At 40.1% G+C, this 16,241-nt stretch overlaps 1 protein-coding gene across 1 annotated transcript; it reads left to right on the top strand.

The window, feature by feature from the left end:
- Positions 1-740: 740 nt before the first annotated feature.
- Positions 741-13,351, top strand: LOC112541701 (uncharacterized). Its single transcript, XM_025172354.2, has 2 exons — positions 741-1,438; positions 3,246-13,351. Exons 1-2 carry the CDS (start codon positions 790-792, stop codon positions 3,755-3,757), a joined length of 1,161 nt encoding a protein of 386 aa, XP_025028122.2. The 5' UTR covers positions 741-789; the 3' UTR covers positions 3,758-13,351.
- Positions 13,352-16,241: the final 2,890 nt, after the last annotated feature.

The raw sequence follows: 16,241 nt of genomic DNA, 5'->3' as shown, positions 1-16,241 counted from the left end.
TGGAAACAAAAATGCAGCCTCTCTTTCACCATGCGCCGCGATTTTAAAGCTCTCAGCAGTCCTGCTGTTATCTAAATATAGATCATTTCCAGAAGCAAAGCCAGGATCCCACGCACGAACTTCCCAAGAGTTTTCGAAGCTCAACGCTCGATAGTAATTCCTAGTCACCATCCTCTTCCTTTCCACGCCGGAGAAAGGCCAGCAGAGATCCAGGGAAGTGTAGAAGCAAAGATGGGAGTGGCGGGAGACAAACTCTCCAGGAAGCCCCACCGCGCGCTACAGAAAGACAGATCCTATTCACCTCGCAGGTCTCACCATTTTCCCCTCGCGCGGACGGCCGGGACCTGCCTGGGGAGCCCCGGCCGCGACGCTTTCCTCTTCCTGTTTGCAGAAGGAGCGCCCGCCACCTCCCCACCTCGCTTATTGGCTCGCGGCGTGGCGGCTTCCACCCTTCTTCAAAAGGAGCCCTTCAGTGGTCGGTGGCTCTGACGTAGCAAGCGGGGGTTGGTTCTTCCAAGTGTCTAAAAGAGACCTTTCCAAGTCCGGATCGAAGCTCCGCCCACGACGTTACTACTGACTAACAACTGTTCATGTGAACACTCGTTCATGCAAAAGGTTCCATCTTGCCTTTCTTTCGGGGTCCTGCCCTTCTATGCCACCTTTGTGTTATTACCTCCCCAAAAGCAGCTTCTAGGTCTTCTGGGGAAAATCTGGCATTCTGGGGGCAATTATAGAGCTTGGGCACTGTGGAGTTTGCTGCTGATTTGCATCCACCAGGCTCAAGCAGAAATGCCACATACCCCTCGCCAACGGTTGCAGCCTCGAGCTCCGGTTTGGTCAGAGACAGAAACTCGGGATTTCCTTGCCCTCTGGGGTGAACTGCTGATTTTGAGGTGGATTGAAAACCGGCCACCAAACAGTGACATCTACGAGGATCTCTCAGCCCAAATGATAGCCAGGGGTCACGAGCGCAACGCTTCACAGTGTAGGAACCGGGCCCGGGATCTGAAGCGAAGTTATCGGAGAGCCAAAGATGCACAGATCTGTGCTGGAGCCGAGCCCGTGTCTTGCCGTTACTTCCGAGAGTTGGATCAGATGTTTGGAGGTGAAATGGATAGGGCCACCAACCGGAGCTTGGCCGGCATGGATGGATCCATGCGGGTCGTGGTGAAAAGCGAGGATGCAAAAGACATGGAGGCCCAGGTCTCCGAGGAAGAGGGCAATCAAATGACGCCCCCAAACACTCTCTCAAGCATGGACGCAGACACAGATACGGAAACAGAGCCGAACATGGGGATCTCACGAGAGTTAGTGACAGTGGTAGATCCCAGCGTGATTGAAACCACAATAGTTGAGGAAGGTACTGAAGACAAGGCGGTGCCTTTGTGTGGCCAACGGGTTCCTGGCTGCAGTGAAGATGGGCACCCCGCTGCTATTGGTGAGCAAGCGCCGTATTTCTGCAATGGCATTTTTTTCAATGGGTGCTCTCAGCTCTTCAGCCATCTCATATCCTTGGGTTTAAATTAGCCATAAGAACTTGTCTGAGATACCACAAAGTTAGAGATTGGCTCTTGGTTTGTAGAAAGTAAGAGAAATGACCTGAATTTTCTCCTGCTTAGAAGCCCAAATTAGATGCAGCTGGGAGACAAATGCAGTCTTTGAAATTAATTTCAAAGAAGGAGCCAGGCTAAAAGTGGGTGTTATGGATTCCCATCTCAGTTTGCCAAGAGAGTCACATGGACCTGTGGTTTCTCTGATGTGCTGATTTTACTTTAAAAAGTGGAAGAAAGGAGGAGAAGAGCCGAGATCAAAAAAGGTAAGAGGTGTTTGGTAGAGGTAACTTAGATTTTCATTCTAGCAACCAATCAGCCGTTGTTCCCAGCAGTCTCACTTCCACTTTGTCAAAATGATTTTTTCCTTTCTGTTTAAAGGCAGAAAGGAAAAAAGAAGAGAAAAACAGGAAGGACAGAGAAAATGGAGACGTTGGAAAAGTGCCAGTTTGGAAGAAGAAGTCTGCTTGTGGACAAAAGGGAGAAGGAAGTTGAGGGCTGAAAATAAAAATACCAGATTGTACATGGAGCAAACATTAAATATGATCTAGCTCCTTGTGAAGATGTAAAAGTTGCTAAATCTTGGTCACAGTATTAATATTTTGGGGTACTTTTGCAATACGTACTCTTTCAGAATAACAGAGACAATAATAGAATGTTATTTTCCATATCACTGAAGCTATACTGTACTGAGTTTGGGCTGGTGGAAACATTTGGGGAATATTTTACAAGCACACTTCACAAAATGGCTGCCAATGTACATAACCAATTACCCTTTTGCCAGATTGGGACAGTACTTGCCACTACCTTTAGACCCTTCCCACAAAATTCTCCCTATTACCCCTCCAACCTTTATTCCTTTTTTGAACACGTGAGCACACTTCTGAAGCACTGGGCTGAAATCACATCATTTTTATTTTCTATGCCAATTTATAGAACTCACTTTGCCCTCAGATGGATTTTTGGAAATAAAAATGAAGCTGGAGTCTGGTACAAACTGTCCAGTGTTTTAATTCAACTGATTTTTCTAATATGTAAAAAGACACTGGTGCAGAGAAATTTGAGGGTACTAAAATAGAAGTATACAAGCACGTTAGTACTGAAGAACTCAGCATTTCTGTGCAAAAAATGGCTGTTATGCTTAATCATGCAAATTTTTTCAAACAGAATGAACTTGGGTAATATGCAGTGAAATGTATATCCAAATCTCACATATATCTCACCTTTTCCTTGTTTGCTTTGGTGGTAGTTGGTCATTCTTTCACAGAAGCTATTGTTTTTCAACTCTTTCAGTATAGGATGAAAAATAGTGACTACCCTTAAATCATTCATCCTATTTGTAACTGAATGAGGACCGAGCTTGGGCCTCTGGCACTCCAGCCGAGAAAGTGGGAAGTGGGTCATTCCAGGTATTGTGAACTACAAGTTCCAGCAGACACTGGATCAGTGGCAATGGGGAAAAGATGCTGAAGGTTATAGGTTCTCCATCCTTATTTTAACTGCCAAATCATACCAGCTTAATTAAATTATATCCAATTGCAGACTGCCCTAGATTCCTGTTCCTGGAACATAAAAGAATCCATCTATCTCAGGCTACCTCAGCTTTGCTGCCCTGCTGCTAGGGCAGCTAATTGGACTGATTAATTGAACAGTAGATAATATTGTCAAGGTGCCTAACCCATTTCCCCCTTGCAGGCAGAGGCAGACGAGATAATCCTCTTGGGCGTCCCCTGACGACAGCAGAAAGGATGGCGTCTATGCGGGAAAGGAAGAGGCGGTCACATGAGGAAATGATGCACGAGATCATGACCGACTACAGGAGGACCTGGGAGACCATGGAGGCCCTTCATGAGAGGAGTGAAATCAGTGCCGGGGAGTTCCGTGAAGCAATGCTGAGGGAAATGCTTCTGGACAGGGAGGCCCGGACACGGGAGGCCCAACTAGACCGCGAATCCCGGGCAAGGGAGGCCCAGCTGGATAGAGAGGCCAGGGCTAGGGACAGCCATCTGGAGAGGGAGATTAGGATTAAGGAGCTCAGTATGATTGAGGCTGAGCTCCAGCGCACCAGGGACATCCTCCATCCGATGGTTGATGCCGTGGCATCTGTGGCAGAGGCCTTGCGCACGGCTGGCAGGATATTGCCACAGTCTCAGCCTACACAGCAAGCGAGGGGTGGACCCTTTTTGGAATCAAAGGAAAGCAAGTGACCTCTTCTCTTTCAGCTATGGAACTGTTATCCTGAATGGGGAAGAAGGGTAGCAAGGAAGTGAGCGGGGAAAATAGTGCTTTCTAGAGGGCTAAAGCCAGTTTCTTCTGATAGTAATTTTATCTTGTCCAGCGAGAAGCTCTCCCAGTTTGCCCATCCTGTGGAACAGAGAGATAACATACATCTAGATGGTTTGGTTTGGAAAAAGAAAAGAAAAACTCTAGAAAAGACATTACAGTAGCCTATTGGTAGGAACCTTCCTTTTTCTTACAGCTAAATCCAGTGCCAGGCAGGGGCTGACTGCTTGGTTACTTGGGCCTCATTCTGGACAGACTTTATCCACAGGCAGGTACTGGAGAACAAAATGCATGCATATCTTCACAATGGAGTATTGTGTGTATGTGTTTGTGTGTATATGCTAAGTGTGCATCATTCACAGCTTTTCCTTTCCAAATCCTCATGAGTAGGCTTTGTTTCTCTACCAGTTAGTGGAGACAAGCAGTAGAGAAGATTTGCTGCCTTCACATGTACTGGTGACCTTCCCAGAAGCAACTCACTGGCTCCTTTTGCAGACAAAGTGCCGGACTGGATGGAACCTTGGTCTGATCTAGCTTCTCCTTCCAAGTCTCTCTCATACGTGTAAGCAATGAACATGGCTTTCTTAAAGTCCTCATGGGCTGGGTTCACAGTGAATCCAAAGCCAGGTTAAAAAAAAAAAGAAAATACAATTGCTGCATTCAGATAACTTGCCCCAGTGATCCATATGATGTTTTAATGTGATGGCCTGTTTCACAGAATTTGCTAAGGCAGTGGCTGGGTTTCCACACCATGCTGGACCACACATATTCAACCTCATTTTTAGGTCTGGTGTGTCATGCAAACCCAGTTAATCTGTTGGGGAGCATGTGTACACAGGAAAAATTAGGTTATGATTTCTGAAGCCCCATTGAGCTATTCTGAAAACTGGAGTACTCACATGATTAAGCTGCCTCACCCCAGCCAGCATCACTCAGATTACATCTGCAGGAAAAAGCCTTTGTGCTTCTGATTATACACACAGCTACTTCCACATAAGCCATGTGGTAAGCCATGTGAACTCCAGTGGCGCATGGAAAAAATGCCCTGAAAATAATAACTTATGCAGCCAAAGTGCCAATGGACATTGAATGTAGACCTTCAGACAATCTGAAATGTGCAAAAACCTAAAAGTGGGTAGAGAACCTCCAGCCTCTGGACATTGGCTGGAAGGTTTTGGGGGACCTATATTTGCATTGGCTTGAAAGTGTGTGTAGCTTTCCATGTGCTGTGGGACCATTATGTGGATATAACTTGAAACCTAGTACTCAGCATCCAAGCAAATTCAAGAATGGATCTCTTTCAGAATTCTGGCCTCCATGTGGAGGTCATGGAGAGAAAGGGATGGAACTAGCATCTGTACCTTTTTTTTTTTTTTACCTAGTTTAAAGTCTTTCCATTTTTAGTTGTTGTTCAGCTTTGTTCAGATGAACAATTGAAGAGGGCTTTGAGAAGCTTTGAATTTGGTGTTCTCCAGATCATGACTCCTTCATTTTTCAAGATCAGAATTCAGCTAAAGCAACAGTCTTTAGGTCCAATTGATCATAGCTGAGGCAGCTCCTAGCCCACATTGGCTTGATACAATAAGCAGGATTGCACTTTGGATGGGAGACCCCAAGGAAATTCCACGTTTGTAGGTTAGACAGGAAATAAAAATCGCAGACCTCAGTGACAAACCACTTCTATACTATTGCCAAGAAATCTACAGTACATGGATGTGTGCATGATATCATTAGGAGTTGGGGTCAATTCAAAAGAAACTTTATATCTATCTATCTATCTATCTATCTATCTATCTATCTATCTATCTATCTATCTATCTATCAATCAAAATTGCAGCAAGTTACATTCATATATCACTAAAGTTCTTGGGTTTGGGGAACTATAAACCAAGGCTTCATTGTGCCCTAGATTCTGTTCCAGTCTTACCCACTCTTGTGTCTTCCTCAAGATGTATTAGAGGAGCTTACATGGCCAATCTTAGGCTGGGGGTTGGACTAGAAGACCTCCAAGGCATTTTCCAACCCTAGGATTCTATGATTCAGTGAGATTTTTCATATCTTGTGGCTGTCATAAGTAATTTCAGCTTAAGGGTAAACTATCATTGGAATAGCAAACTCAAAATTGGCTTGCTGATAGACTGGGGACAAGAGGAATGAAAGGTCACCTGTATAGTAGAAAGAAGATGTGGCCAAGGCATGTTTGCACTGTTCAGTCCTAATGGGGAAAGGCGATCTACCTTCTTGAATAATCTCTGCAGCAGGAGATATTTTTCCCTTTTTAAAAAATGCAGATTAAACAATAAAACTAGCCCACTGTAGCTTTAGCCTGGAGTCAATACAGAGTATCTTTTCAATAAACTTAAGTTGTGCAGTCGTAGGCAGGTAAACGCTTTAACATTCAATAGGTTCAGCCTTTTCCAGCATAGCGATGAAAATGGAGAATATTTCAGCTGCTGGATTTTGGAGGCTTTTCTGAAGGAATCATCTCTATGAGATATTGCTTGCTTCAACCTCTTGCTGTTTGCATCTGTGGGAGAAAAATCTGCAAGAAGGATCTGCTCCATCCCACTTGCAACTTCCAAGTTTTCTCTCCCTTCTCAAGATGAGGTTCATTTTGTCTCCTCAAGCAGGACACAAGAGTTCTTCAGTCTCCCAACACTTTATGATGAGTTTGCAAAGCCAGTTCAAACACGCATGGACTCTCCATGGGCAAGACCCTGAAACACAGGAAACAGTGTATTTATAATGAAGCAACAAGGAAATGCATAATTATAAATGTGATTGGTTACAAATTTATTATAAAAAGACAGTTTTAAAATAGACCCGTGGTGCTATGCTGCACCCACTAAATGTATCTGCTAAATGTTAAACCACAGCTTCAGCTAGGCCTAGCTGTCCTGACCAACTTCTTGAAGCCTAACTATAAATACAACATAGAAGCTATTCTTATATATCTACTTGCTGCTACTACTTGCTAAATATTTGCTGCTACATGCTAAAACGTTTATTAATATTCAAATGGATTAAATTCTTCCACACATCCCTTCAAGATTTAATGACTGTAGACATGTAGCTACTGCTTGAGCATTGGTGTTCATTTTTCTTTGATCGGACACACTGAGAAAAGGATTCATGTTTGGTTCCCACTGTGGAACCAAATATGTGGAAAATACCAGCATGGCTGAACAGTATGCAACAACAATTCAGCCAGGAACCTGAATCAAAAAGCCAGAGTTGGAGAGAACAACCCAGCCAACCATCTGTGCCTCCTCCTTAGATTTCTAGAGCCCTCTAATGGCCACAGCCCTGCAAAACAAAGTTTAATTTCTAAATCAGAGTCTGAATTCACATGCTATGTTAAGGAACAGCAAAGCTCATTTAGTTTTGACTTTGTGGTTTATTTAATGAAACCTAGCTTATTGTGTGGCATGAGTTCAGTCAGTGTGCGCCAGTGCCTAACTTGGCTTTTAGTCTGTCACTGGTCAGATTGAGTACAAGGATAAAACCATTTAGTTCTACTGGGTATTGTTCTTGACTGTTTGCACGGCACATGGTATCACAGTCTAGCCAACCAGATATTAGCCTTGGGTATCATGCAAATTCATGTACTCAGTTTACAGCTCAGTGTGTCATGTGAATCCAGGAAAGTGAGTTAAGTAAAACAATTAAACATAGTTAAGTGTCATGCAAACCCAGCCAACAACACACATAATTTCTGGCTGTTGGCTGTGCTAGCCAGGATGGTAAGAACTGCAGTTAGAAACTTAGAGGAGGCACAATACTTTTCTACCCTGATTTCCGTTGACCCACAACTCCTAACATACTACAATATAGCAAATTGCTTCCTACCTAATCAAATATAGTAGTTTCTATTAACTAAATTCTGACACTGCAAAGACATTGGCAGGTTATACCATTTATTCTTTATTAACATTATGAATAATTTTTATTAAAATAGGATTTTACAAAGATTTTAAAAGAAAACATAGAAGAGGAAAAGAAATTATAAAAGGGTAAAATAAAAGGTAAAGAATAACAAAAAAGCAAGAAAAGGATATCTAAAGAAGCAACTTCTGATCTTGCAGCAGTTACAAACATAGCAATTACCATCTCCACCCTCCCCTATTGCATATTATAGTTCCCTTCTTCCCATAAACAAACCTTTTTAATCAGTAAATCCTGAAATCAGCAGTTCATTTTTATCGATTTTCAGCAAAAAGTCTATAAACAGTTTCCAGTCTTTTATAAAAGTAGTTGTGGTTCCCTCCTTAATCAAACAAGTCAATTTAGCCATTTCTGCAAATGTTCATCTTCACAATCCATTCCTCCATTATTGGGGTTTCTGTAGTCTTCCATCTTTGTGCACTAATAGCCTCGCTGCAGTTGCTATATATTAAACCAATCATCCATGAGCCTTTTCTAATTGTCCATAAATCCTAATAAGAAAAATTCCAGTTTCATCTGAATGTTAATGTTTAAAACTCTCTGCATCACCATATGTATTTGTGTCCAGTATTTTTTCATTTTTTTCACATGTCCACCATGCATGATAAAATGTCCTTTCATGTTTTTCACATTTCCACCAGTGATTAGAAGTACCTTTATACATACAATTTCTCTGGTATCATATACCAACGGTACGTCATTTTAAAAAAGTTTTCTTTTAAATTGTAAGACAATGTGAATTTCAGACCTTTTAACCACATTTTCTCCCATTGATCCATATGAATATTATAAGCAAAATTCTTGGCCCATTTTATCATATATTCTTTAACTTGCTCTTCCTCCATTTCAAATCTCAACAAAAGTTTATACATTTTAGCACTCACATGTTCATCATTTGTACATAATTCATTTTCAAATTCTGTTTTATCACATTCTATTCTTGGTACTTTTTTTAATCTATATTAAATCTTTCTCTTAACTGTGCATAGGAGAACCACTCAAAACTAAATCCCTCTGCAGTCAATTGTTCTCTTAACTTCTTCTTAAGCTCCCCATTTTCTTGTACTAGCAAGTCTTTATATGTTAACCATTTGTCTTTGCCTGCTGTTTCTTTTTTATAAAACACTTCTTGAGTTGAGGCCAACAAAGGTATTTTCAGGCATAGCCTGAGTTTGAATCTATTCCATATTTGTAGTATGGCATTCCTAATATAATTTTTTTTTAAATCTACATTTACTTTAACTTTATCGTACCATAAGTAACCATGCCACCCAAACCTCAGACCATGATCTTCTAAATCTAAAAGTCTGTTATTTCTTAACAACAGCCATTCCTGCATCCAAACCAATCAGCAGGTAGCAAAACACAATTTAAAATCAGGTAATCCCAGTCTTCCTCTTTCCTTTGCATCTTGGAGAATCTTATATTGAACACTTTTTTTTTCCCCCGCCACATAAATCTGGATATGTCTTTTTACCACTGTTTAAATGGTGTATCGGTTCTCAAAACAGGTATTGTCTGAAATAAGAACAACATTCTAGGTAATACATTCATTTTTACCATAGAAATTCTTCCCAATAATGACAATTGTAATTTTTCCCATCTTCATAAAACCTTCTTAATTTCATTCTGTACTTTAACATAGTTGTTTTGAAATAGCATACAATTCATGTTAGTTATGGAATACCCAAATATTTCACTTTTTGCTCAATCTGAAAACCAGTGTTCACAGAAAATTCTTTTTGGTCTTCCATCTCCATATTCTTTGTCAGCATCTTTGTTTTTTCCTTATTAATTGTAAATCCAGCCAATGCACCAAATTCTCTTAGTTTTTCCATTAATACATCTATCCCTCCTAAGGTGTTCTTCAAAATTAAAACCAAATCATTGGGGAATGTCCTTGTTGGCCACAAAAGAGTAGCAGGTTCGTCTACCCAGCACACGAGGTCCAATCAACACACCGAGTCGGGGAATCCTTTTATTCTTTCTATTGAAGTGCTTCAGCAAAAAGGGTCCCGTCTCTCTAAAGAGAGGAGCCTTGAGCAAAGGGTTACATCAATCTTTATACTTTTCAGAAATAGGGAAGTAGGCATATAAAAAACATGATTGGTTACATAGTTGTACGTACAGATGCACTTGATTCCATGTTACATACTAACATCCCATCATAAGCTTAGCATGTTCTATGTTTTCTAAAAATTTCCACCTTAGGGGTGTGCATTTTACTGTGTTAATTAGATTTTGGTTACACTAGGGTCATAAGTGGTCTCATAACTGGGTCATTCAATGGTCTCTGAATACCTCAAAACCATTCCTCTTCCCCTTTTCAAGGTAGGACTTTTGTACCTACTGTCAAATATTTGCTGCACAAACCACATCCTCTTGAAACTCAACCACAAGTGCTTTATAGTGTGTTCTAGTAAATATTCTAACAATATTCTACCATGTGGCCCTCACCCATAGTTTATGAACTTCTTTTTTTAACTTTGACTCCAGCAATTCTCTCATTTTGTCTTATGTCTCTGTTCAAAACTTCTAGAGCCAGAATGAATAGCAACAGCGAAAGGGGGTGTCCCTGCCTTGTTCCTTTCTGTATTTCACAGGGCTTGGTCAATTCCCCATTCACAATTATTTATGCCTTTTGTGAAGTATGTATCGGTTTCACCCATGTAATAAAGTTCTCTCCAAAATCCTTATCTTCCGAAATTTTAAACAGAAATGTCCGGTTTAAATTGTCGAAAGCTTTCTCTGCATCAAGAAATATTAAGACAGCTTGTTTTTCATTATGTTGCTCGAAGTACTCTAATACATTAAGAACATTTATAATATTGGCTCTTAGGTTAAAAAAAAATAAATCTTCATGGATAAAATCTTGTAAAACATTTTTCAGCCTTTCAGCTAAAATTGTTGTGAATATCTTATAATCATTACTGTATTCAGTAGTGATATTGGCCTATAATTTTTTGGCAAAGTCAAGTCCTGTCCTTTAGGAATCAGTGCTATATATGTCCCTGTCCAATTATCCAGTATCTTTCCATTATCTAAAATGGAGTTCATCATTTTTTGCAAAGGTAATAAAAGCTCATCTTCAAAATCTTTATAATAAGAAGGCAATAAGCTATCTGGGCCAGGGGGATGCCATTTATCCCATGGTCTAAAATTTACTTTTTATATTTCATCTCCCAATTTCAGTACATTAAGCAGGTTCAAAGGCAAAAGTATAAGCCAGCCAGGCTGTTTTTGGTTATTTGGTAATTTTCTCCTGTGGATTTTTCTATGTTATTAAATTACAGTCCTTCCATTAAATTATTATTAAATTAAATTAAATTAAATTAAGGATAATAATGAACTCATCCAACCTGTTACAGAAGGGCAAAGATTGCTAGAGTACTCTTTCATTCTGACACTAAGGAGGAGAGCCATGTTAGTCTATGGAAGCATAAAGGAGCCTGGAAACATCTTTTCTGACTAAACACATTTTATTAAAAAAAAAATTCAGATCTGATTAAATGAGCTGCAGCTCATGAAAACTTACACATCTTAATAAAATGTGTTAGTCAAAAAAGGTGCTCCCAAACTATTCCTGATTTCCTACCAATAGTCCTTCAACTAGCCAAGGGGCTTTTGTATGGGAAAACCTTTCAGTCAGGATTAAAATAGCCTGTTTGTTGTAGTGGTTGACAGATTGAGTTAGAAACCAGGGAAGTTCTAGTTTCACCATAAACTTTCTTCTAGACCTCAGATTGTGGACATTGCAGGAGGAGAGCCGGGTTAGTCTATGATGGCAAAAAATCAGGAGTCTGGTAGCCCCTTTTCTGACTAACACATTTTATTAAGAAGCATAAGCTTTCAGGAGCTGCAGCTTCCTTCATCAGATGCAGCTCACAAAGGCTTATACCTTTTACTAAAATTTGTTAAGAGGAAAAGGGACTACCAGACCCCGGATTTTTTACTAGGCATCCCATCTACAAGAGAGGGATATTATGTGTTATTCAAGGATTTTTGTAATGTTTAAATAATACATCTAAAGTGCTTTGAACTCACGAAAAGCATTATGTTATAAAAGTATTATTAAGCAGGTGATGCTTTCTTCGCAAGGAGATGAATTTCTGGTGGCCACCATTCAAACAGCTCTAAAAGAGAGCTCCAGAATGGCTGGCAACTTCCTGCCATTCTCTTTTCCACATCTCATGGCCTCTGGAAGAAGAATAGTCCTCAGAGGTCATTTTGCACCTTGCTCTACATGAAAAATGGTTGTGGACCACTTCTTGTCAACCATTTTGATATTCAAACTATGCGGCACATCCTAACGGTTGTGGGTGTCCTTTGTGTGTGGGGGGGGGGTTCTTCATAATTGACACAGAGTCCCAGTCATCCCAGTCTCTCTCTTAAGGGTCCGATTGGGTTTGCTGACACTGTCAAACGCTTTCTTGATTTGGAAATTCATTTTTCTTCTCCATATGTGGCTTGGTAGAATGTGGAAAAAGAATAGAATAGCACAGGAACTTTTTTAAAAATAACATTTGAACAAAGAATCAACCCACTTTTATTATGTAACTCAAAAAGAGTTTTATAAGAAATTACATCTCAGCAGCAAACAGTTTATGGCTAAAACAGTTGCCCAGCAACTGTTATATGGGATACAACTTGGCCCATATACAAACTTAAGGGCTTCTGAAGCAGTTCAATCTAATTTTCTTAGGACTCTGTTTGGTACCCCAAAATGCACCCTTAACGCAGTCTTGAGGCTTGAGGCTAATGTGCCAAGCATTAAGGCCCAGGCCTGGACCAGGATTTTAATCTCAGGTCTCAGAACCATGTTGGACCCTTCTGGCCTGATGCCTCTGCTGTTGTCAGACAGCTACCAATCTCATTGGCACCATACTTGTACAGAAGAACTTTGCAGCCTTGGCCTCTCTCCAAAATATTTAACACCAAAATGGTATCACCAGTGCTCCTGAATTCTACCGCCAATTGTTACATAGCCGCAAGCCCCCTACTGCGGGCTATCTATACAATCTAACCCTAAGCAAAGATAGATGGGCCTTTTCCAGAGCCCACTTTGAGGCCCTCCCTTCAGCACTGCTGGCAGGAAGATTTCATGGGACTCCTTATTTAGAGACTTTGCCTTTGTGGATCCAGGGAGGTAGAAACTCTTGCTCACATCCTTTTACGGTGTCCTTTTTATGATGTCCCAAGACGTGCTCTAACCTCTCCATCTCCAAATTTGAGGGCTGTACTGATAAATTTTATGCTATTACTTTTTAATGGATGCTGACTCAACACTCACATACCAGGTGGCCAAATATCCTTATTATGTTATACAGTTGCACAAAACTTTTAATTAGTTATGTTGCTTTACTATTTTATTGTTTTCCTTCTTCCCTGATAATAAATTTTTGTGTTGTTTATTTTTACAAAGGCTGGTCAAAGACCATAATAAATGAATGAATGAATATGAATATGAATTTGAACTTGAATTTGAATTTGAATTTTAAGGTCCCTTCAAGAATGTACATTTGGTTAGCTTCTTAGGGACTTCTTTTTACTCTCATAGCAAGATGACTCCCAGTAATATATATTGTGTAGGCTACTAATATAGCCAATAAATGGCATTTTGGGGGTGGGGGGAGTGGGTTTGTTTCAAATGGATTTTAATTTTATTGTGTATTTTATTCTTGTTCCCTACCCAGAGTACCTTCTGGTAGATGGACAGCCATAGAAGTTTGCTTAATAAATAAAACAAACAAAAATCTTTTCCAAAACTTGTTCCTGTGACAGAGGAATGGGGTTAGGGGGTTAAGACTCTGAGCTTCCCTCAGACTCATCTTTCTACCCACAGATCCCAGTCCTTCCCTTCAGTCCCCTTTTCTTCTTGAATTTAACCTGGGAGGAGGTGCCCTACATGTCATTCTTTGAGTGACAGTTCTAATACTCAATCATCACAGAAAGGTGGAATCTACCTTGAAGTCTGCTGCGGATGTCTTCAGCCCACTTCCTCCTTGAAAGTACACCCGAGCAGCAAGACAGCTGAAATCTAGGACTCACATTTTGGCATTTGATTTTGGCAGAGTAGCAGTCCACAAATGCCTTTCCTAATCTATTTTTCACTCTTTATTATTTAAAAAGTCCCTTACAAATCAAATCCTGTCTCCTTGATACAGTATTTAACCCACTGAAAAGTTTTTGAAATACACAGGATTTTACGTCTGTAATCTAAAAACAGTACAGGGCATTCAATCGTCTGCGCTAGATTGTATCCCCACTTTCAGCTACATCCATGGTATAAGCACATTTAGGCAAACTAATTAAGCGGGTGGCCCATTTAGAGCTCACGGGCACATTCGCAAAATGGCTGCCTTAGGAGATTGACCTGTTCACGAAATGTTGTGATAGTAGCTGGTACTTTATTTTTCAGCATCTATGCTTCCATTTATTTATAATAAAAATCATCTTTTTAAAAAGACGGAAAGGGCTATGGAAAATTATAGCTGAAGAGTAAATGAAGAGATCTTGCACACCGAACTTTTTAAATGATGCATTAGAAATAAAATTCAGGAATGCCAAAGAGATTCAACAGCAGAAAATGTTTGAAACAGTCCAATATAACCAGGGTTATGACTATGGTACCAATCTGGAGCATCTGCAGAAAGGGTCAACAATAAAATGGCAGGCTCAAGCAAGCAAAGCCCACTGATTTTTAAAGTAAGTTGCACACACACACCACACAAATGTAAAAAGAGAAAGGCCTTCAGTCACCCAGTCACGCCCACCATTTTGATGTTGTTGATCCTCCTCCTACAGACTCCCTTAGTAGCAATAGTAGCTTGAAGCCACATTTTTAGTAAGCTCAGAAAGAAATGGCAGATACAGTGTCTATAGGCATAATCTGGCAGCCCTTTTTGCTAGCAAAGTTTCTGACCTGCATCATTAATAGAACCACGATAGACATATGTTCCTCAGGTTCAGCCTTTCTCAGAAGAGGAAAAAAAAATGTTGATTTGCAACCTCTCTATGTGATTGAGGAAGGTTTTCAGAGGCTATAGGGCCGGGCAGACTGGCAAATGGGATATCAAAGGTTTAAATTGTTCCAAGCTCAGTAAAAGTGCTAGAGGATTAAGATTCTAATATTTTGCTATAGGTACAGTATTAATGGTTTTTATAAATGGCCATGGGTACTATGAAATTACCTTCCAGTTGCTGGATTTAGAGGTCTAATTCTGCCATGTTTCGGATAGAAATGTATTTGGTAAGTCATTCTTTTCAACCTCAAATTACAGATTAGGAACGTTAATTGTGTACCTCTTGCTCTACAGAGAAAGTAAAGGAAGTATTTTTAAATGTGTTTCAAAGTGCTGTAGAAATCAGTACAGTATGTTGAGTTTCATTAACTTCCAAGAAAACCATTCTTTGTTCAAGACCAAGTTCTTTACTTGGAGCACAACTAGGCATGACCTAATAGAGACAAGAGCCAAAGAAATCAAACAGAAAAAGAAATTATATTTTTATTGAGCAAGATATCCAAGGCATTGCATTTGACAAGACACAATGAAAAGATCCATTTAAATTAGTGTTAATTTTTCCAAGGATTTACACTTTATGGTCAGAGTACTATAGTCACTAATATTTTAGTTTCTTTCTAAGGTGAATGGTTTTAAGTAATATTGTTGTCAAAACGTTTTGGATTCTTGCCCTCATCCCTACACATGGTTGACTTCTAAAACTGATAAGCATGCGCTTAAGAATTAAAAAAAAAAAACACTAAAAAGAGAAACCACATTTTCTCCCCAGATGTTTATTTCTATTGGCATTCCTTTAATTTTTTATAGGACAATAAGTATGGCCCCTAAAATCTTATGCCATTAAATATTTACTAGGCTGCTTCCTCCCATCTGGTATTCTCCAGATGTGCTTGATTATATTCCCCCAGCCATTTGAATGACACTGAGTAAAGAAAGGCTGGGATAGATTAGCACTCAGTAGGCAACAATACACTTCTTGTTTCTCAGCTACACACACACGCACACACAAATAGATTGAGAACAGATTTCAACAACAATGACTTATTACTAATATCTTTACATGAAACTACTGGGGAAACTCATCCAGAGTTTTGGAATTAGATATCATTAGCATGTTGAGGAAACCCTGCTCTACTGCACCCAATTTTCAAGGAAGGAATCAATACCCCTAGATGTTACTTAACCTCGATAATAGGCTGGATGAAAGAAAACAAGTTGAAATTAAATCTAGACAAGTCAGAGCTGCTGTTGGTATGGAAAAAGCTGGCCTCTGGGATTGGAGTGAAACTTGCTCTGCACAGGGTTGCAGTCCCCAGAAGCAGCAGATTGGAAGTGCCCTTTGATCCCCAACTGTCATTGGACTTGCAGGTAGCAGCCTTGGCAAGGAGAATGTTTGCACAATTACAAGGTTGAACATCAACTGCTGCTCTTCCTGAGCCAG

Source organism: Python bivittatus, unplaced genomic scaffold (assembly GCF_059951505.1).
Source record: "Python bivittatus isolate LINGU-HERP-01145 unplaced genomic scaffold, Pbiv_v1 ctg000080_np1212, whole genome shotgun sequence".
In the NCBI taxonomy this organism is placed as follows: domain Eukaryota; kingdom Metazoa; phylum Chordata; class Lepidosauria; order Squamata; family Pythonidae; genus Python; species Python bivittatus.
The sequence above is the reverse complement of the archived record's forward strand: the minus strand, read 5'-3'. Positions and strand labels throughout refer to the sequence as shown.

Coding starts and splice junctions, on each gene's coding strand:
- LOC112541701 (XM_025172354.2), top strand. CDS start 790: ATGCCACATACCCCTCGCCAACGGTTGCAGCCTCGAGCTCCGGTTTGG. Junction 1,439..3,245: donor TGGGCACCCCGCTGCTATTG/GTGAGCAAGCGC, acceptor TCCCCCTTGCAG/GCAGAGGCAGACGAGATAAT.